At 45.3% G+C, this 22,892-nt stretch overlaps 1 protein-coding gene across 3 annotated transcripts in view; it reads right to left on the reverse strand.

Annotated features, from left to right (window-relative positions):
• Nucleotides 1–22,892, reverse strand: part of kcp (kielin cysteine rich BMP regulator) — a 69,892-nt gene that overhangs the window by 4,458 nt on the left and 42,542 nt on the right. For all 3 annotated transcript variants that reach the window (XM_035426617.1, XM_035426618.1, XM_035426620.1), the window contains 27 exons: nucleotides 22,619–22,792; nucleotides 22,317–22,399; nucleotides 21,510–21,603; nucleotides 19,997–20,179; nucleotides 19,673–19,843; nucleotides 19,148–19,324; nucleotides 18,737–18,819; nucleotides 17,721–17,811; nucleotides 17,194–17,276; nucleotides 15,714–15,887; nucleotides 15,079–15,258; nucleotides 13,231–13,495; nucleotides 12,546–12,631; nucleotides 11,918–12,088; nucleotides 11,357–11,450; nucleotides 10,119–10,292; nucleotides 8,366–8,448; nucleotides 8,014–8,134; nucleotides 6,091–6,173; nucleotides 5,713–5,812; nucleotides 4,954–5,042; nucleotides 4,256–4,358; nucleotides 3,477–3,619; nucleotides 1,412–1,584; nucleotides 600–711; nucleotides 389–490; nucleotides 85–249 (listed from right to left, as the gene is read on the reverse strand). In XM_035426617.1, coding sequence (XP_035282508.1) covers nucleotides 85–249; nucleotides 389–490; nucleotides 600–711; nucleotides 1,412–1,584; nucleotides 3,477–3,619; nucleotides 4,256–4,358; nucleotides 4,954–5,042; nucleotides 5,713–5,812; nucleotides 6,091–6,173; nucleotides 8,014–8,134; nucleotides 8,366–8,448; nucleotides 10,119–10,292; nucleotides 11,357–11,450; nucleotides 11,918–12,088; nucleotides 12,546–12,631; nucleotides 13,231–13,495; nucleotides 15,079–15,258; nucleotides 15,714–15,887; nucleotides 17,194–17,276; nucleotides 17,721–17,811; nucleotides 18,737–18,819; nucleotides 19,148–19,324; nucleotides 19,673–19,843; nucleotides 19,997–20,179; nucleotides 21,510–21,603; nucleotides 22,317–22,399; nucleotides 22,619–22,792 — 3,557 coding nt within the window. The remainder of the gene's footprint in view (nucleotides 1–84; nucleotides 250–388; nucleotides 491–599; nucleotides 712–1,411; nucleotides 1,585–3,476; nucleotides 3,620–4,255; nucleotides 4,359–4,953; nucleotides 5,043–5,712; nucleotides 5,813–6,090; nucleotides 6,174–8,013; nucleotides 8,135–8,365; nucleotides 8,449–10,118; nucleotides 10,293–11,356; nucleotides 11,451–11,917; nucleotides 12,089–12,545; nucleotides 12,632–13,230; nucleotides 13,496–15,078; nucleotides 15,259–15,713; nucleotides 15,888–17,193; nucleotides 17,277–17,720; nucleotides 17,812–18,736; nucleotides 18,820–19,147; nucleotides 19,325–19,672; nucleotides 19,844–19,996; nucleotides 20,180–21,509; nucleotides 21,604–22,316; nucleotides 22,400–22,618; nucleotides 22,793–22,892) is intronic.

Here is a 22,892-nt window from a genome sequence, read left to right on the forward strand (position 1 = left end):
GGCAGACTGGCGACTGTAGAATGGTGAAGCAGCTCACCGAGTCTCTGACTTCAACAGTCCACCCTGGCCCGCCGCCCCACTGACCTTCCAGCTGTTCCCAAAGGCAGCCTCTGATTTGACTGCCTGGCCTGTGCGAAGCCTCATGTCGTCCTGGGGGTAGTTGTTGAAGTTCCCGCAGAGGCCACACATGTGGTCTTTGTAGGTCCCTGGGACGCTGACCTCCAGGTGGGACTTCCCGTTCCATAGCACCTGTCACATGATATGGGAGAGGGCGGGGCATAGGAGGCAGGTTAAGGCAGCAGTAAAGGTACAGGGGCAATGACCAGGAGAGGAGCAGGGGAGAGGAGCAGGGACAGGGAGGTGCACAAAGACAGAGGAGTTACAGCACCTTCACTCCAATATTGGTGTTCAGCAAGATGGTGTTTGTCTTGCGCTCCACGTAAATGTATGGCTCCTTCAGGTAAGGCAGTGTTACTGCCTGGTAATCCACCTGATGGAGGAAGAGATGTCAAAATTTCCTCCTTCAATAAACTGCAACAATGCTGAAATCACTCACAGCAACAAGGAAACAACCCCAATTTCCTAAGAAAGAACATTACCATGACCATCCAGTTCTGTAGCAGCTGCACCATGACGTCGCCAATGAAGATGGTCACCTCCTTGGTCCAAGAAACGCCTTTGCGACCACGATCGTCATTGGTAACATGAATGCTGCAGAGCAGAAGAGTTTAGGTGTTTTGTGCATAGATACCTCAGTGAGCAAAGTTAAGGTTTTCTCCCTATTTTTCTCCAGATTTAGTACCCTAGTCTTATTCAACTCCCTGTGTGCTCCTGAGAATTTGCCGCTACACAACCCCGTCCGCTGGCGGTATGTGGTCTCCTCTGAGGCATTACACCTCGAGCCTCTAACCATAATTCCGACACTGATGGAGCCACTTATGTGCCTGCTGAGTCCCTCCCACCCACCCTCAGGAGCGGCCGTCCAATTTGCCGCTCCCTCGATGCTACGACCATCCTCGGTGTGCAACTCTATTGATTCCAAAGCCCGTGCTTTGCCTGCCTAGCCACTGCGGCACAAGGGTACACTTTAGATGATGTTCTGCATGGGCTTTCACTCACGTTCACTGAGATAAATACATTTGTAGCCAGTTCAATGTTCAATGGTACAGCGATGTCATATGCTGTTCTTTGGCAGGGCAGTATAAATACAGCTGATACTATAGAATGAAGCAGTCTTCTTCAGCTAAGGAAATACATTTGTGTACAGCCATGTACTTCACATTTTTTGCATCACATGAAACTACACATAGAAAAATGCACAGATCTGGTTACATGGCTCCACTCAGTGAAGCTACGCGGTCCCAAATAAATGGACTGAATCAACTGTATTACAGGGCCCCGTGCAGCTCACCTGAAGTCCCCACCCTCACAGTCCTCGGCCAGCACGTAGGTACAGGCCCCCTGGAAGTTGATCATTTTCCCATCGAAGGTGCGGTAGTGAGGGTCACCGAAAGCAATGCAGGTGGCTGGACGTGGGATGCAGTGGGGACAGCACATCCCTGGGATCAGAGCTGGGGTCTCATCCTTTAAAAACACAAAAGGCAACAGGTAATAATATCAAGCTTAACAGATAGTGTACAATATCATGTTATCATGAGCCCTACTGTCCTGCCATATGGCAGATCAGAGAAGGTCACTCGTTGCCTGGGAAGTGATCATCACCTGGGTAACAAAATGCCTGTATTCTTCTTGTAATCCCTGTAATGACCTCAGCTCTGAAACAACCTCACCATCTCGATAATGGCCTAATTTCTGCAATGATGTCGTCATCACTGGCCATCTCTTTAATGACCTTATCATCCCTTAATGACCTTGCTTGTAAAACAGGTGTGTGCAGGATGTCAGACGGACACTCTGATGTACAACTGCTGTACATTGTTCAGGCTTGCGCACTTGTGAGCCACACAAACCGCAGTGATAAACACACAGCCCAATAGCGTGTCACATAACAGCTCCTGTGCTTAAATCCCCCTGGGGAAACCTCAGATGTTTTGTTCTTAATTTAAATGATGATTTGCAGCCTGTAAATTCACCACAGTTTTTTAAAATGGTGACTCCTATGTGTGTACCAGTGGGAGGTAAGGTCTGACAATGCCATTAGTTCAGATCAATTGCAATTTAATTACAGTTAAGTCAAGAGTACACACTGTGTGTGTGTGTGCGTGTGCGTGTGCGTGTGCGTGTGCACATGGGCGGGGTGTGTTTAACATTCATTTCCTCTAAAAGACTATACCCCCCCGCTGTGACAAGACTGCTCTTTTGCATAAAAAGGAACAGAGAACTCTCTTTATTGAAAACAATATGCAAGTGATGAAACGCTAAAAGGCAGTGAAGCTCAAAACAACTCAATTGTACCCTAATGCGGTAAACAGAGCATAGAGTGGCAGAATCTGCTCTCAACCAACGAATTTCATGCAAGCTGGTTTTCCACAGACAGCAACTGTTTTCCAGGAATCATCCACAGAAACAAAGGCCAGCCCTGCTCAACGCACTCACGGGTCTGCTAAAAAAATGCACTTTTCCTCACGCTCCTGCCTGTCATCACAGTCCTTTCCCTCACAGACATATTTACTGCGGTGCTTCTGGGTGACGTTCCGACTCCTGATGAGGCTTGATTTGATAGATTATAATGACTGTTCTCAGGCTTGGCCTGGAAGCAGATCAGATCCGAACATCACAGCTGTTTTACAGCAATCTCTTATTTTCATGCGGCAGCTGCACTTGCTCGTAAGATTTTATTTTTATTATCGGAGGCAAAAATACACCACCCCTTTTGACAAACTGCTCTGTGACAAATGAAATGCTGGTGGAAAGAGAGAGAGAGGAATAAACAATATAAACAAAAAATGAATATCACAGCATCATCGGATCACAGGATAACAGGAACAATGAATTTTGGAACAAGTTTGTATAATTTCCGATGCTGGTATCACTGAGTTCACTGAGCTGCCAAGCACACACACACACACAGCTTGAAGGCCTAAGGGTAGAGAACACAACACAGCAGAATACATCTACATGTCTGAAGGGGGCATACATCCTGCCGTTATTCCTTCAGCTAACCCGTTTAACGTCAATAAAACCAAGGACTATCCGCACTGCAGATTAACAAAATGTCAGTGTGACATCAGTATGAACGTGAGAGAGAATACATGTATTACGTGAGTGATTAAGTGCGGAAGTGAGTCTTAATGACCGCGTGGATGTGAGCGAGGATGTGACTTTTGTAAGTATGGATGAGAGTGTGATGTGAGTGAGGACGTGTTCTGATTTGAGCATAATGAAAGTGTGGATGTGAGTGAGGATGTACTGTAGGTGTAGATGCAAGTGTAATGTAAGTGTGGTTGTGAGTAAGCATGTAGATGTGAGTGTGGTGTAAGTGTGACTGTTGTCAGAGAGTGAATGTAAGTACCCACCGAGGCACAGGAGACCTGTGGACACCGTTCTGTTTGGCAGTGCACATCCCCCGACACACAGGTACAGGATGTGCACTCATCCACTTCCCAGTGTTCATTTGACTGGTAGAGTGTTCCCTGGTATACACATGACACACTGGGGTCTGAAATACACACACACATACATTACACATGCACACACACAAACAGTTTGTAGAACTTGGTCATCACTTTCCACCAAACAAAAGCTTTGCCGATCTGGATTCCTCACTTCCCAGCTTGCCTTGAAACAGCACTTTTCTTAAACTCTAATAGCTTTACAGTGATGAGGGGGAAAGATCTCCGTAACCACCACCAATGTGTAGCCATTACGTGCCTGAACACTCAAAACACATCAGCTGAGGTGAAGAGGTAGAGAACAATTTTAGCCAATTAAACTGGGGAATATTTAGGTGGCAGGTTGAGAAAGCCAGGTCACTGTGGAAATACCTAATCTTTGCAATAAGAGGTGTGGGATCCCTAATGCCACAGGGAGTAAGGACCTTGGTTGAACACCTCATCCGAAAGACGGAGTGTGCATGTATCTCTGTGTTAAAAATTCACACATTCCAAAAAATTTTTTGACCGGAAAACAAGATAAATCCATATCTTCACATCACAAGGGACGAAACTTGTGCCCTCAGCATACTTGTTTGTATGTTCCCTTTTGTACATTTCATTATTTATGTATTAATTATTCAAATAATGTATAGTTAATGCGATGGAGATAAATTATGGGGTTGGGAAAGTCACTCAAATACCTTGGCATTCATAGCAGCATTGTCCAGGAGACTTGACCTTTACCAGCCCATCCTGGCAAACCAATGGTTCACACTCCTGGATGTTACACTCAATATAGCCCACCTGAAAGTACATACACATTCATTAGCGCCACACAAACTACAATGCACAATTAACAATGGCATCACCACATCCAATAATAATAATAAGGTATTAGTAGTGGGGGAGTCTCCATAAACACAAGAGCCTCTGCAAACATCCGGTAAATACATTATCAATAAAACCTCAGACTCCATCATGGAAGGAGAAAAAGAAAATGGTGGGGCTTGGTCACTTAAAGGCAGCATAAGGCCTCCCCACCCCATGTTCACAGCAGAAGCAGCCGTGGCCTAATGTATACTGCGTGAATGCCACGGTTTGCACTTTACACCGTCGCTGTTCACCCTCTGAGGCACTTTCCCCTCTACTAATTATTGTCCAGGGGAAAACCCAGGACATCTCCATATCCAATATCGATGATGACATCACCAAATCATTACAGTCCATAACGAGGAGTTCTATGACATTCCCATTCGTTCAAACACCTTACAAACACCGGCTCTTTCCACGCAGATGAAAACTGAATCAGTACTTGCCGAATAAAGTTTTAAGATGATAACACACACGAGGCCCTCACGCTGATAAGGGAGACAACCTGTGGGCATCTTGTGGGACTTACGTTGCAAGTGCACGTGATGCATTCATCCGAGGGGTCTGTCCAGCTCTCCCCATTAGCCAAGCGCTGGTTGCTTCCCTCAATCACACACTCTGGCAAAAAAAAATGTCAGTTAACAATACATGAGTCTGTCAATCGTGACATGAAGTTCCCAATGTCTGACAGGCAAATCCAAAGAACGTCTAATAAAAGATCTTGAAGCATGCTATGATAACACCCCCACACCATAGCGTAGGTGGCATTACGATGGAAGAACGCGTCAGTGATAAGGAGGCATTCCACTGCCACTATTATCCTTCTTTATTATTATTCCATTCTTCTCTTCATATGTTACATATAAGCCACTGTCCATGAATGGAATCCAAACTGTCCAAATAATAATACCCATAAAACAAGCACGTGATGAAGTTAAATTGATTTCATCATAGGCACATATCACAAAACCTGCCGCACCTGTTTGTCCTTATAATGAACAAGTATGGAATCATGTGGGATTTCCTGTCATTTTTATTCTTAAATCACTTATCTTCTAATGTAAATCCAATTTAAAAAATCTTATGAGGAAATATGCATTTCCTTATTTTGAAAATGAAGACAACCTCTCCTGACACCATACTGTTTACTTCTCAGTTATTGATGGATTTGGCAGTGTGTAAATTTGGATGCAGCGTAAAGCCCTCAACTCATTATGAGCCATGGCTGTAATGTGTCAATCAAATTGTATCATGTATGAATAGTGCTTATTGGAGGGAGGGTATTTACCATTGCAGATGGGGCAGCAGGAGTCTTCAGGGGTGAACTGCTCTGACGGGGGGCAGCTGAGAGGATGGCACCCCTGATGAACACACGTCCAGGTCAAGTCCTGCCCAAACACAAAAACATCCAAGCGTCCATACCTTGTCTGTTGGGGGAAGCACCTGTACAGGGTGTGTGTGTGCGTGTGAGTGTGTGTGTGTGTGTGTGTGTGTGTGCGCAAGAGAGTGAGTGTGTGAGAGAGTGAGACAGAGAGAGAGTGAGTGAGTGAGAATGTGCATGTCTGTGTGCATGTGTGTGTCTATGAGAGAGTAAGTGAGAGTGTGTGTGTGTGTGAGAGAGAGAGTGGGTGTGTGTGTGTTTGTGTTTGTGTGTGTAATAAGGTACCTTGCACTGACAGGTGAAACAAGGGTCATCAGTGGCATGGACCTCATTGCCAATCAAGGTTGCTGTGCAGTTGCTCAGTGGCTCTGAATCACAAAAGTAAATGCAGAAGGTCTTCATCCAGCACACACTGAATATACTTGCTACCTCTGCTTACTCATGTGCAAGCCAAAGTGCCTTAACTATAGAATAGAATAACTCCTCTTCTCAAAGGGAACTTCAGCTAACTAAAATCTAATTTAACCACCCCCACGCCATCTCCCCTCAATACTTGCACCACTGCATCACCACCCAGTGACAAAAAACTTCTCCTGCCATCTCTAATACAAAAGCCACAAAGAGCCATTTTCTCTGGGCAGCAAACAAAAGCAATCCCATTCAACTGCAGTCAAAACAGTCCTTCCCCTGCTGTGGGACTCCTCCTGTGCGATCACCACGCACGGCGCCATTTCTATCTTGAAGCCTGCCGATATATGCCTCTCCATTCCAAGAACCCGCTCAGTAGCCCCCCACGCAAAACCATGGTCTGCCTTAGGGGGTCAGCTCTAAATGAGCTGTGAAATTCAGGAGTGAAAGCAGAGAGAGACAGCTCATAAAATAGTTACCGGCACACTTTGTTCTGGGAGACAAATCAGAAGGTATTGTTCCCCTTTTCCTCTTTAGTCTTTCATTGATGCGTATCACCCGTTAAAGGCACACCTCTTTAACCATGACTGAATCCTGATAGCACTGTTGTTTGTTTGTGGTTCAGTACCACTGAATGCTTAAACATTACAATCAGGCCATATCTTTATGTGGCAGTGCATTGGATTTGAAGCCTGCGTGCACCTTGCGGCAGATCTGAATCCTCTCCTAGTTTCAGGCTAATTACAACAAAAAAATCTGGGCCCTTTTAATGAATGCCTCAGATGCCAAGCTCAAATGCAGGGCTGGTTGTTACAGAAAATAGAAAATTGTTTTTTCGGGGGGTTGCAGGGAGGCACCTGTGGTCAAAGCCAATGGGATAATTCATCAGCCTAACCTTTCCTAACTAAAGGGAAGCCCCCCTCCCGCCAGTGAATCAATAATTTACCATCCTCCTGGTGGAAGGGACGTGTTGGCACCTGTTTATTGGATATTACTGCCAGGGGATCTGAAGGTACCTGACACGGCTGCTGCTGGGCCGTGAAAAAAGTCAACACAAAGGCCCAACAAGCCGTGACTGAGGGGGTTAGAGTGTGATGACAGATTCCGAGCACAGGGAGGGGGTGAGCACAGGGGAGGGATGGGGTAAGGATTGGGGAGAGGCAGGTGTGAACTCTGAGGATGAGGGGTGTGAGCATTGGGGAAGGAGGGGGGTATGAGCACTGGGGAGGGAGAGGGGTGTGAGCATTGGGGAAGAAGGGGGGTATGAGCACTGGGGAGGGAGGGAAAGTATAAGCACTGGGGAGGGGGTGTGTGAGCACTAGGAAGGGGGGTGTGAGCACTGGGGGGGGTGGTGGTGTGAGCTCTGAGGAGGGAGGGGGTGAGCACTGGGGAGGGAGGGGTGCGCATTGGGGAGGGGGTGTGTCAGCACTGGGGAGGGAGGGGGTGCGCATTGGGGAGGGAGAGGGATATGAGCATTGGGGAAGGAGGGGGGTATGAGCACTGGTGAGGGAGAGGGGTGCGCATTGGGGAGGGAGGGCAGGTATTAGCACTGGGGAGGGGGGACTGTGAGCACTGGTGAGGGTCTTGCACATGTGACGACAGACCCTGAGGATCGGTGGGGAATGTGAACAACACAGACAATCGTCCTATGACCTTTTCCAAACTTTGCTATGCTGACAAGCACCAATATGCCTCACAGGATCATTATGAATACACAAATAAATATATAAACAACCAGACAAACAATAAATAAACAAATAATTAAATCTAAATTTTGAGGGGAGGGTATGGGGTACTGACGGGCACACACGGGGCAGCAGGAGTCTGTTCCAGAGAAGAGGATATGGTTTTTGGGGCAGTCCACCAGGCTGGGACACTGCTTCCGGTAACAACGCAGGTGCTGCTCCCCGTCCGGCATTACCTGCACACACACACACACACACACACACACCGTGATGCACGCATGCAGCATAGAGGAAGTGCAATTGTGCACCTATACATGAAGCTATTTCTTCAAATGGGCATATTTAACACATATATTTTTCATTTATAAGCATGAACACCTATATTTAATGACCATAAACAGATTTTATAATAACATTTGGTTTGGACTATCAGCTTCAAAGGGAAGCGGTGGAATTTTTAGCCCTACCTCGCATGTGCAGATCTGGCAGGGGTCATCCGAGGGGTGGAAGCTGTCTCCAGGGCCGTACACTCGACCGTTGTAGACGCAGTCTGTGCAGAGGCAGAGACACAAAAGCGTGTAAAGTCTACACTTATTCCCACGCTTCAAAGCGACACGTCTAAGACAACAGGCACGAAAACCGATGGCTCGTTTCAGTAACGATGTAAACTACACCCCGACTTCAACAGAAAATCAGCCTCCCTTCATTAATCACTTGAAGCGCAAGTCATTATGAGGGCTCTTCACTTAAATCACGTTTCGGTGTTTTATTATGCCCCTTCCTTCATGCCTGAGAACCGTCTCAAAACTCTTCATCAACTCTCGGTCATACTCCACTGGGGGTTCACTACCAGGGAATGGATCATGATGCAATTCCACCCTCAGCTCTAAATCACTGCCAACAGAAGGAAGGCCGTTCAACACTAAAACTGCAGAAATATTCATAGGTAAACAACGTGCGTAATGATTAAGAATCAGAGGTCTACTTTACAGGACGTCAGGAAGGTCATTTGACTGTGGTTCAGTAAGTTAGTGGTAAGGGGATATATTTCAGATATCAATGTGTATATACTCCAAGTATATTCCCATTGAGGTCAAGAGCGTTAAAACATTCACACAAACCTCAAACAAGTTCCCCTGGGGTAAAACAAATATATTCCATGAAATATTCATGTGAAGAATATTCATAATCAAATATTCACTTTATTTCTGTGGAATCCCACTTTTACAAGTATTTTATTTGATTTGGTCGGAACAATTTCGTTCAACTTATTGTCTTTCTAAACCAAATCATGACAGCCTGTCAGACTTCATCCGTAAAACGACTGATTTTGCGACTGGCTTTAACAATCTTCTGTGAGTGCTTTTACAATCACAGCATTGTAAAAGCAGTGGCTGAACATAATGGGCTCATTTGCTAAGCATGAATATTTAAACCGTATGAAGCAGCAAACAGGCTGCCGAATAGAATCTGCCTTAAAATTTTACCGACCTCAATGTACACTGTTGCATTATGCAAGGCTGCTCATTTCCACTTTTCCTTGCTAAATCTGCACTGAGGTGGCCAGGGCTTAGACTGCCCTGTAAAAGATCCCAGGGCACTGACTCAGGATCAGCTAGCCACACGAAAAACTGATAAATATTCAAAACTGGACTCAGGGGAAGTGCACCACGGGCTATCTTGCCTGCCTTTATAAGGTTGATGTATAAAAGGATGATATGTCCAACCAGGTGAACAATATATATTTTTTATTTTCTCAAGGATCACGCTGAAGGGCTTTTGAAATACAGTGTGATGCACTTCTCCGGATTTAATACGGATGTTCTTTTACAAATAAAAAAGAAAACATGGCATGAGAACTCGTCCTCTTTTTCTGACCTTCTCTCTTCTCAATCCCAGTGCAGATGCACTATTGAAACCCAGACTGCTCTCCCGTGTGAAATATAAAGGCGCGCTTAGCTACGATTTCCTTATTTACAGCCACGAAATAGCAAGGACTCAAAGATCGGGTGCTGTCAATCACCGACTGACGCAAGTCAATCGACCACACCGCTCCCTGCAGGAAAAACACCTTGATTTGTTCATATCACAATGTCCTTGAAGGCGCTGACAGCTCGATTAACTGTGGGGGTCACGGGAACCTCATTCTGACATCAGTGCATCTGTCTGAAGTGGGAAGAGGCAGGGGCAGGGTTTTGGGGGGGGGGGGGTGGTACAGACCTGCACACACAGCGCAGCACTCCCCGGGGACTTGGATGTGGTTGAGGCACGGGGACACGCAGCGCACCTCGGAGCAGGTGGTCACGCCGTCCACGCACATGCACGACATGCAGGGGGTGCTGGAGGCAAACCAGGTGCTGCCTTCCTCGTGCTCACGCCCGTTGTACTTACAACCTGCGAGGAACAGGCATGTGACACAAGCAACACACAGGCTGGCAAACTACAAGGAGATCTCAACGTGTCTGGGACATGTGCGTGTGTGTGCGTTTATTTGTGTGTATGTGTGTGTGCCCATTTGCGTGTGTGTGCGTGCATGTGTGAGTGTATATGTGTATGTGTGTGTGTGCGTTTGTGCATGCGTGCGTGAGCGCGTGCATGTGTGAGTGTATGTGTGTGTGTGCGTGTGCGTTCGTGAGTGTGTGTGCGTGCATGTGTGAGTGTATGTATGTGTGTGTGCGTGTGCGTGTGTGCGTGTGGGCACGCAAGCAAGCTGTGATTTCTTTAATGGCACAAGCGGAGACACCGTACGTATTCCAATGCACTACCATTATGATCACAGTGGTTATTATAATCATGATTGTAAGACCGGTAAGGTGTGTTTAAGATTTCCTGCACTGCAAAAATACATAATAGCAGCGGAAAGAGAGAACAGTTGGACAAGTGAATGTGCAGAATATTTGTGCAGAATGATTTTCAGTTTTGTGAAACGTGCTTCGCCTGAGAAAATTGAGATTTGAACTCTCAAACTTTGCAAACATCCACAATTATAATTGCGCATTTATAAAAAATGTTGTCATGGTATCAAAGTATGTCATTCATCATGTCCCAGAGTTTTTGATTTAAAATTGTAATAATAATTTGTTATCATTCTCCACAGACAACTTCATCCGGTCAACTACATGACACGAATGACACAATCTATAATACAAAATTTCCAAGCAATCCAACGATCAACAAATTACTATATTTCAGCAAAGTCACAACAAAACTAAATCAAATTTGAATCACCTCGAATGCCCGTTCTGAGACATCAGGCTGACAGTTAAGGTGTAAGAATTTCACATCAAGGCCGTCCACCCAGACTGCCTGTCCGAGGTGCCCTGTGGTGTCTCAGTGAGGCTGCAGCTTGTCTACGCTCACAGAATAAAACCATCCAAATATTTCTGCAGCTCCCACCTAGTGTGCTTACACCTCTGCTTGCAGGTGGATGGGACTGGTGAGTGCGATTGGTACGGTACCTCTGCATCGTGGACAGCAGGTCCCAGGCTCAGTCACCTGGTGCATGCAGGTCAGCTTGGGGCATTCGATGTTGGCGCAGAGGATGTTACCGCCCTGAAACACGAAAGGCGAACTTCCATGTAAAGAGCGATTTTGTTGCCGCAATTAGCAATTCTACAGCTCCCCCATACAATTCAGCTCTCATCTGCAATTACATTTCTCCTTGGCTACCTGCTACTACTGCTTCCGTGTTACTCCACTGCCGTTCTCTGCTATTCCACTGTTCCTCTGTGTTATTTTACTGGTCTCCTCTGCTATTGCCGACCATAGACCAGCTAATAATGTTCAGCAAGGCCTGGTGGCTTATATTTTGAGCCATGCTACTGAAAAGCAGCTGAAGTAAGTACTCTTTATTCACAATATACTGACAGCTTGCATTAATGAGAAAATATAGTGAAGTAAGTGTGGTGAAGCTGTGATAGTAAAATTTGTGGTAATGGCACCTGTTGTGAGTTCCCAGTCTAAGAGAGGTGGGTTGCGAGAGGTACACGGAATGAGATGGCAGAAGGGACAGGGCTTACATTACAGGAGCACTGGCGACAGCCGTCCAGAGTGAAGTCATCCCCGTCACTGTACAGCACGCCATCCAGGAAGCAGTCCTGACACTGAGGACAGCACTGCCCCAGCACCGGGGGAGAGGGGTGACTGCAGGGGGCCTTACACACCACCTCCGTACAGTGCACCTCACCTCTCTGGAACACGTAACACACATACACACACAACACACACGCACACAAATACAGACAAAGATCAAACAGACAGACAGGTAGACGGCTATGTGTTTGTGTGTTACTGTTTTATTTAAAAGGAGGTGAAATAAATAATTCCCATTCCCTGTTGAACTTCAAATGTAGATTTGAATGTAACTAATTGTATTCTATATATATATATATATATATATATATATATATATATATAGAAGTATATATATGGAACTTTATACATTAAATATTATTGCATCACATGTATACACATTTATATTTATATTACATTTATATATATTATAATTCTCACTGTTTCATATATTTGACACTTTAGGAGGAAAATCTTGGGCTGAACAGAGAGCAAGAGAAGAGGAGAGAAAGAAAAAAAGGGAGGGAAAGAAAAAAAAAGGGAGGGAGGAGGGAAGAGACAAAGAGAGGGGCTCACCGCACAGGTGCACTCCTGACAGTTATTTGCGGAAGGGACCCAGCGCCGTCCGTCGGCATACTCCTGTCCCTGGTGAAAACACACCGCTGGGGGGTGGGGTGGGGGGGGAGGGTTGGTCATGTAGTATTTAACGCTATGGACACGGCACGACAGCCTAGCCGAAAGCCGGGGGGACGCGATATGACTGCCGCAGTCACAAGACCGCGATGACAGTGTTAAAACGGAATCAATGGGGTGTCGGTGTTGCTGAGGCAACGAGTCATCACAGAGAAAAATGACTGAGACTCAGTTTGCAAGTATGGATTGTTGATTTGAGAAAGGCTGCGGCCAAGCCTCGCCTCGTTCGCCATCAATTTTCTAAGCCGCGCGGCGGGGCGCGGACGGGCGAACTCGCTTAATGCGGATCAGAAGGTGACAAAAAAAATCCGACACAGCGGCACAATTATGTGTCGAAAGAACTTATTTGGAGAAGAACTGTCGCGTGACGACACGCCTCTAAAATGCACACAGTAGGGCAAAACCACGCCGGCACTGCAGCCTCTCCGTCTGAGCATTACATTTCCATCAAAAAGATTAAAGCGCTAAGCAGCTAATTCAAGGCAAATAACCCACGGTTAATGGGCGACAACCCGCTGCGCCGCACTGGAGAAACCGCCATTTGTGCGGCCGACTGAGCGCGGATTACCTGGGCACTGGGGGCAGCACTGGTTGGGCGGGGTGACGGGGTTCTTGCAGGGGGTCGGGGGGCAGACCTGGGGGGTGCAGGCGACGCTGCCCCGCACGCAGCTGCAGCGCTGGCAGGGGTTGGCGCTGGGGGTGAAGGTCTGGGAGGAGGCGTAGCGCACGCCCTCGTACAGGCAGCCCTCGCACGCGGGGCAGCAGCCCGAGGAGGGCACGGGGTGCGAGCACTGCTGCTGGCACGGCTTCCTGTGACACGCCACCACCTCATTCTGCCAGAGAGAGAGAGGGGGGGGGGGAGAGAGAGAGAGAGAGAGAGAGAGAGAGACAGAGTGTGAGAGAGGGGAGAGAGAGAGAGAGAGAGAGAGAGAGAGACAGAGTGTGAGAGAGGGGAGAGAGAGATAGAGAGAGGGGGGGGAAGAGAGAGGGACAGAGAAAGAGAGATAAGCGAGAGAGAGAGTGAGAGAGTGTATGTGAGAGAGAGAGAGAGAGAGAGAGAGGAGGGAGAGAGTGTATGAAAGAGAGACAGAGAGAGAGAGAGAGAGAGAGGGGGGAGCGAGAGAGAGTGAGAGAGAGACAAAGTGTGAGAGAGAGTGAGAGACAGAGAGAAAGTGAGAGAGTGGGGGAGGTAAAAAAAAAAACCGCCCTTGTTTTCTTTTTTCATGATCAAGAAATATTTAAAAATGTATTTTCCACAGAGGGCACAGAAAAACAAACTTGTTTTCATCTCAAATACCTGTCTAGCCTCACAGCTGCGGGAGTAAAGTTTACGATCTAATAAAACACGGCTCACCCAAATTAAACTGACAGCGACAGACTGCGTCACTCAGGAGCATTGTTCGCTAGGCTACATTAATTAAGTGCCTCTAATTGGGTTTTTGGAACAATCTGCAGCCCTTCATGTCGCCTGGTCTTCCAAATTAGGAATTGGCAGTCGCCAGTTACACCTTTCGAGACATCACTGCGCTGTGTCACCTACACCTATGGAAGGTGACAGCAGACAAGCATGCGCTTGCCTTGGTTTATTTTTGGGAGGAACTAATACAATTGTAACCTAGCTGACTTACAGATTCCCTAGCCCTGGGTAATTTAAACTACCTTTGTCCCACTTCTGTGGACTCATTGTCATAGGAGACTAACATTACAGACCTGGAAAGCTGTTGTAGTGAGTGGCTTAAATGACAAAGTCACTTCCTGGATCAGACTTAACTTCACCATTCAGGAACCATGAATAATACTGCTGCATACAGGATAACACCTGATTCAACTGTTGCCTGAAGAACAAAAGCTGCAGCGGGGTCTAATTCGGCTGCAGACACACTGTCCCAACCTGAGCCAAAACGGTGTCCTGAAGCTCAGTATGCTCACCCTCACTAACAATCAGGACAGCCACACACAAAATTAGAGTCTAACAAATTGCAGCACATAATGACAAATTGGGGAAAAGCAAAAGCACAAAAGAAACTTGAGTGGCACGGGGCCATAAAGTACTTGACTGTGACAAAATACCTGTCAACAGTGAATAATATTCAGCAAAGACAAATTTAAATAGCATTCAAAATACTTCCATACATTCCTAAATACTTCATTGTTCAAAGAAAAGGATTAACAAATATTAATAATGATTACCTGCACTGTAGAAACAAAGAAAATCCAAACTATGTATGATTCCTTTGCGATGACAGGAGAGACGTGTCAAAAGTGTGAACTTTCAAAGTTGGCACTACTTTCAATTCAAGTTCATTGCAATATGTGCCAGTCCCTTACATTCAGCAGCGAAGGAGGAGCAGTGCGTTTGTGCATCCGACGCTCAGGTATTACGCATTTGCTGCGTGACAACCTTCAACACACTTACCAGGCAGGTGCACGTGCTGCAGCGGTCGGACGGGGAGTCAAAGGACGTGCCGCTCTGGTACACCCGTCCCTTGTGCTCACACTGCCCAGTGCAAACCGGACAGCACTCTCCTGGGGGGGTGATGGGGTTCCGGCAGGAGGTCGGGCCACAGGTCACAGGGACGCAGGTGACCCCCCCATTCTGAGAACACAGACGCATGACACGGGGCTCCGTCAGAACAATAGATGACTGATGGGGTCTGAAGTTTTCTTGTTCTTTCGGAACAGAACTTTCACAGCCATTGTTGTGCATTGTTTTAGTAAAAACAATTAGGCACTACAGACGGCTGGAGCCAAAGTGGGTTTGGGAAGCAATTAAACAGGGCCCTGGGAGAGAGTTTCTTTAAGCCCTAAACAAACCCCAGGCAAAAAAAGCTTGAGAGTTCATTTAAATTTGAAGCCTCATTTTTGTGTATTCTCTTCACATATTATTAATATTTCCATTCAAATTCTTATCTTCAAAATAATTCTGCCCAGAGCAAACACTTACATGACCACAGAAAAAACACATTTTCTCCTGTGCACCTAATTTGTTTGAAACTTTGGAGAAACACACACCAATATTGTTTCAATGAAAATTATGACACTTGGCCATACCAGACAGGTGCAACGCTGACACTTGTTTTTTGGGTCCAGGAAGTATTCCCCGTTAGTGCAGTCCCGGCCATTGAAGTGACACCCCTCACACACGGGGCAGGTGCAGGTGTCTTTGGCGGGGTGCGTGCAGGAAATCTTGGGGCAGCGCTTTGAGCCACAGGTCACCTCTCCGTTCTGCAGCAGACAAACCAAGGCAAACAGACACAAGACCACAGGGCTTAAGCAAACGGATCGTGGCGTGATTCACTGAAGCAAAGCTCGAGCTGGAACACTGCCAATTCAGCCTATATTGAGTGATTCTGTTTGTACACTGAGAGCGAATTCCTGTCAATATCTGTCTCTACCAGACAAGAAAAAATTACTCTACAGCGAGGGCAACATTTAAATACTGAAATGCAGCAGACGCAAGTTGTCATATTTCACAAGTGCATATGTTGTGACTAATGGATGGACCTGCAACTGGTCTTTGAAAAATTATTAAAATAGCACATTACATTTTCATAACATGTCAAACTTTTGCTTCCTTGGGGACAGAAACTTGTCCTCACGCTCTGCAGTCATATTTGCGGATATCTTTGTGAAACAGCTCTCACAAAGACCAGCAAAATTGAATTGGGAGCTCAGTGTCAGCATGAAATTGTTGAACGGATATCTGCGCCCACAATCTCACAGTAATTAACTTCAGTGCGGGACTAAGGGCCTGATTTGTGATCATGGCCTTTCAGGAGCAAGGACAAAATGGAAAAAGAGTGAAGCGGTGAAATATAAATCTATGAAGAAATTAAGAGATCACTCAGTCATGACAAATATAACTCTCAGACCTGCTTCTGAATAGTTCAAAAGGAAACCCACCCAAAAATCATAACTTGATATATTATGTCGTACACCTGGAATTATTGATGTGACCTATATGTCATGTATTAAAATACAATCTTTCATCTGTATCTGCAAAAGCTAATGCCACTGGGATATACATAAGACACCTCTTATTATTCATGTTATTCATTCACTCAAATGATAATGTGAACTACCTAGAGCTTCATGCAATCCAGCAAGGTTACAGCCATGTACATGCAGGGATCCTTGACTAAACATTCTGCCTGCACATAACCCTAATCGCCAATTAATTAAACAGTACGTATCTCTCTGAGAATGAAGAAACATGCTTTTCTTATGAACAGTCTCCATACAGGATTACAGAATTGAAAGACTGAGATTGAGAAAAAATCTGAATTTTAAAACGTCTGGAAAGTCTTCAACTAAATTATTAACTAGCTCAATCGTGAAGCCCTGTCTGCCTCTCTCTCTTCTCACTCTCACTCTCACTCTCACACCTACCATTGTACCAATTCAGGGTGTAACATTTTTATGTTTAAGTTACAGTGTTTTTATGCCTTAATGGCTGGAGATTTTAGGGGCTGTTTAAAAAGCTTTATCATTAACTAAGGCTAGGGAAAAGTAGAGGCATAAAAGATCTCACCGTGCACTTGCACTCCTCACAGTTCCCTTTGGCTCCTGAGAAGACGTCTCCATCAATGTAGGACCTGCCCTGGAACACACATCCTGCAGGCACACAGTCACAGATGCTAGGTCAGGACTCACATTTAGACTGCAACGATCCTTAAGATTAGCTTCTTAGCTGACTGAGGAACATCAAGAGCACCTAACAGGCAGAGGTAGTAAAATAATGTGTGACTGCATCTGAATGAGACTTTATCAAGGAGAGTGAGAGTTTCTCAGCGAGAAACACATGTTTAATGTGATAAAGGTTGTGTTCTGAGGCTGTCTGTTTGAAAGCAGTGTTGAACGCACATATGATTTTTGTTATTTTTACCATCTCGCAGTATGACATAATCGGCTTATGGAAATAATACTCGTATCCAAGGTTTGAGTCTTTACAGGCTTTTCACACACGCTTCCAGTCAGTTGAGCTTTATGGCCTGAACAGACATAAGGCGACTGTGGGTGATTCGGTCAGCCAGTGGAGTCAGTCCTGTCCCACAATACCTTCACAGACTGGACAGTCACATGGCCCAGGGGCAGGGTGAGAGCAAGGCGCTGGTGGACAAATCCTCCTGACACACTGCACTGTCCCGGCCTGGAGGGGAGAGATCGCCGGGCTTTTCATCATAAAACACGCAGGACACCGCGCAGAGACACAACAATATGACATACGTCCTCACAGCGGCGCTCATTAATCCAGTTTCAAACTTGAATTGCTCAGGTTAAGCGTCTTGCTAGAGACAGTTCCCAGATGAAACCAGAGCCTTCTGCTCTAACCACTACACACCATTGCCCCAGTAGAGAACTGCAGAGATTAAGTGCTTAGTGAGGGCACTGTAGAGAAGAGGTGTTTCACTGAGGATTTTGTTCTAACCCATAGGTCTGCTACCCTGGCCCTGGAGAGCTGCAAGCTCTGCTGGTTTTTTGTTTTTAATTTAAAATCACCCAATTCAGACCTAAGTAGCCAAGTGAAGTCAGTAAACTGTGTAATGAACTGATCTAATTGATTAAGTACAGGTTAACAATAAAAACCAATAAAACCTGTGGCTCTCCAGGACCAGGGTTAATTCAATGCATAATGAGGACACTATTGTACAGAGCTGGTGTGTAATAAGGAAGCTGTAGAGGGCTGGTGCATAGTCAGTATGCTGTACAGAGTTGGTGTGGTGCATAGTCAGTATGCTGTACAGAGCTGGTGTGGTGCATAGTCAGTATGCGGTACAGAGCTGGTGTGTAATAAGGAAGCTGTAGAGGGCTGGTGCATAGTCAGTATGCTGTACAGAGCTGGTTTGTAATAAGGAAGCTGTAGAGGGCTGGTGCATAGTCAGTATGCTGTACAGAGCTGGTGTGGTGCATAGTCAGTATGCGGTACAGAGCTGGTGTGTAATAACGAAGCTGTAGAGGGCTGGTGCATAGTCAGTATTCTGTACAGAGCTGGTGTGTAATAAGGAAGCTGTAGAGGGCTGGTGCGTAGTCAGCATGCTCTACAGAGCTGGTGTGTAGTGATACATGCTGCTTACCCTACAGGTACACTCGGAGCACTCTGAGTCTGGGTCTGGGAAGGACTGCCCATTGGTGATGGCCACGCCGTTATAGAAACATCCTGAGAGGAGACAGGGGGAGGTTTCAGAGAGCATTTGTACCACCGTTTTAAGCTGACTCTGCCACAAGGAAACACTGCTGTTTTCTTATTCAGTGGCATGAAATATAAATGGAGGAATCCGATTCTGCGAAACTGCAGCTGCCGAGGGCACTGTTCAGAACTGCATGTCTGCAAATCAGGAAGTGATAAAGACTGTCACGGTTCCACAGTTCTGAGAAAGCTGGACACTCTCTAAAACATGGCCTGATTTTATTTTTCCTTGTCTATATGTGGGGCTTTATGGCTGAATCTAGGGTGCCCTGGCTGGATACAGGACACCGGATGTTACCTTCACAGATGGGGCAGCAGCTTCCCGGGAGAGTGACAGGGTGCAAGCAGCTGGCTGTGTAACAGGGTTTAGGGCTGCAGGTCACGTGACCACCCGCACAGCTGCAGCGTTTGCACTTGTCACGGGGGTCAGTGAACTCCTGACCATTCAGGTACTCCTCCCCAACATAGTTACATCCTGAGGGGTGGAGGAAAGAGAGCCTTCCGTCACACCAATCGCACTAACAGTATAGATCACTATGTACTGTATGCCTCACATTATGGCATGTCATTTACTGTGAGGCATTGAGACTAAATAATAACAACAACAACAACAATAATAATTTATACAGAACCATTCATACAGTTCAGCAGTCCAAAGTACATTAGAGAAATTTTTTTTTTTAATTCTAAAACTCATTTGTTTTTCTTTTTTTAATTTATTAAAAGGTTTTTAAGAGTTAAAGAAAACTTTTAGTTTGAAGAGATGGTTCACCCTAAAAATAAATGCCATTGATTCACTTTCTCATTAGAAGAAATGCCTCACCATCGCAGACCTGACAGCACTGCGTGGGGACAGGGAAAGGGCACGTGACCTTGGGGCAGCGCTTCCTCTCACAGGTCACCGTGCCCTGCCGGCATGCGCACATCCCACACGGGTCCGAGGGGTCAGAAAACGTCTCTCCGTTAGCGTGCTCTTTCCCGTCATACAGACAGCCTGCGGAGGAGGGAGAGAGAGAGAGAGAGAGAGAGAGAGGGAGGGAGAGAGAGGGAGAGATAAGCAGAGAAGGGAATTAGTTATGAAACCGACGTGTCTGGTCAATTTCAACCGTGGAAGGACGTACGCGGGCATTAGTCCCCGCCCACTCACCGTCGCAAGTGCGGCAGCAATCCTGGAGGATGGGGTGTGAGCAGTGGGCGTGGCTGCAGGGCCTGCGCTGGCAGCTCACGGTCCCATTGGAGCAGATGCAGGCTCGACACTTGTCTGCGGGGTCGTAGAAGCGCCCGGAATGCTTGTAGGACTGCCCCATGTACAAGCAGTCTGCAGGTGGCGCTGTGGGACAGAGCAGCCAGGTTACAGCCAAGCTAAATGCAGCCACTCAGCCACAGTCAGGAAAATGCCAGTGCTCACACTGATGAAACAATGACATCCAAACTGATGATGTACATTCAATAGCAACGCATGATGCCAAAGCTCTAAATGCATCAGTGGTTGTTTGTATAGAGTCATAAGGTGGCTGAGTAATAACTTCCTAAAATTAAATTTAAAAAAGGTACTCTTGGTATTACTCAAAAATATTGGGTAAAAAGTTACCTGTAATCTTGACCAATTGGCTCTACAGCGTAAACATGTACAAAGGAATTTAGGGGTAATTTTAGATCCTGACCTTAGTTTCAAATCACCCTGCAATGTGACCTGAAATGACCCCTTCCATCTTAGGAGTTGCCATGAAAGCCACAATACTACAACATGTAGAAAACGAGTTATTACCATTTCATACATTTCTGAAATGTTAATAAGTAGTTATAAACTATTGCAAAATTGAATACCATCCCATGCCAACTTGTTCAATGTGCCAGAAATTACACTTAAGAAGAGTGGTGAAGCAACCTTTTCATTTTCTGTAGCTAAACTGTGGAAAATGCTGCCTCAAGATATCAGGTAGGCACCATCACATTTTAAGAGGAAGTTAAAAACAAAGTATGTGGGTAATCACATTTGTATTTATGGCTGTTTTTATCTTATTTTTATTTACTTTTATCATTACTCACGTCTTACTTCTTAAACTACTAATTTTTATTCTTCTTTTATTATATTTTGTTATTACCACATCTGCCTCTTTTCTCTAAATTGCATTTTAATGTTTAATACATATTTCCTTTTATTGGAAATATGAATATCACTGTTGAACTGCAATTCCACCTGAAGACCTTTTGATTTTTCAGTCAAAGAGGGGTTAATTAATGTCTGCATTCTTTATAGTCAGCCAGACAGCCAAACACATATGCGAGGAGCTCTTTACAAGTGCATACCATTTATTTATACAAATGCATGGCATGAAGGGTCCCCCTCCTATACCTGACCAGTCAGATGGCCAAACTTCGAGCCAATCTTCGTAAAAGGTTTAAGGTCCTTTTCAAGAAGCACATGAGTGCTGCCCACATTCACAGAGAAGTGAATACTGTCGTAAATTCTAACATGCTTCAAGTATAAAAAAGCACATTTAAATCATTCCTCAATGTACTGAATTCCTGGCCTGTCACTCCTGAAAGACTAGTGCTCAAGCTGAATGCCAGGCTGGAAGGCAATGCTGAGAGGAATGTATTCAGGCAAACTTGGCTTTTTATATGCAGCTTCGGGTGTGCAGACCGCACTTCCCCACCTGGGCACTGGGGGCAGCACTCTCCAGGCACCATGTAAGGGTTGTTGCACTGTTGTGGAGGACACCTCTTCATCAAACACCGGACGTTTCCATTCTGCAGAAAAACATATCACAAACTAATTAAATTAGGCTGAGGACAACAGAAGTCCAGACAGATTAATAATAATAATAATAATAATAATTATGGATGATGTACCTCACCTTTCTACAAAGCCTTGAGTAATAATTGCAGGCAAATCTTAATTCTGAAAATGCCCGACACTGGTCTTAATATAACCAAAGGCAATGAACAATTTGCTTGCAATTGTGCCTGAAACGCATCGAGACGAGTCTAAATGTCACGGCTCACCCACGGTACTTTTGCTTGCATTCATCACAAGTTCAAATCCTTTATTCTCCAGGGAAATTGGGTATGAACTAAAATAGCACCTTTGACAAGCATAGGAGTCTAAAGATAGAACTATAATCATGGGAAAAAGCTCACTGCAAGGAAACAGAAGTGATAATCAAGTTCAGAGTCAAAAATCTAGAGGTGTGAAAACAAAAAGAGTCTCGTGGTAAGTCAGTTCTTCATCTTTAAATAGTGAACATGGAAACATTCAAGGGAAGCTATTTCAGTTTTCTTGGTGTGAAATAAAGACACTGAGATGATATTAACCGTAAAGATACTATAAAGATACGATACAGTTTTTTAAATTCATAACACCATCAAAATATTTAGAATTTAGCAATTGGAGGCATGATGTTTTAGCATAAACCTGAACAGTTCACAGGAAAGCAGACATATCTAAGCACCAGAGAACTCACAATGCAATGACATGTTCTGCATTTGTCAGTGGGGTGAGGGAATTCCATTCCATTTGGGTACTCCTTCCCAGCATAGTTACAACCTGACATAAAGGGACATTGGCATTTTAAAAAACACAACAAATAGCTATTTCACTGCAACAACACTATATAACACAATAAAAATAATAACATAAAAAATCTGAGAGCAGACAAAATACATGACATTTCATATTTAATCTATCAAGAATGGCTAATTTTAGTACAGTTGCAATAAGTACGATATGTGTATGTGCAAACAATATGTCCCAGAACTTCGATACCGTTGCAGTTGTTCTGACAACAGGACCCCGGTAGTGGGTATGTGCAGGTGGGGTGTGGACACTCCTGATCCTGACAGTCCACTCTGCCTCCAGAACACACGCAGTCCTGACAGGGATTCACTGGGCTGGGGAATTCCTCTCCATCAACAAACACACGATTCTCAAAATCACAGTCTGTTGGGAGACAGGGCACGCACGCACACACACACACACACACACACACACACACACTTTGTTATTCTTAAGATTTTATGGATACGACAGTAATAAATAA

The sequence above is a fragment of the Anguilla anguilla genome, chromosome 7 (genome assembly GCF_013347855.1).
Source record: "Anguilla anguilla isolate fAngAng1 chromosome 7, fAngAng1.pri, whole genome shotgun sequence".
Classification (NCBI taxonomy): Eukaryota; Metazoa; Chordata; class Actinopteri; order Anguilliformes; family Anguillidae; genus Anguilla; species Anguilla anguilla.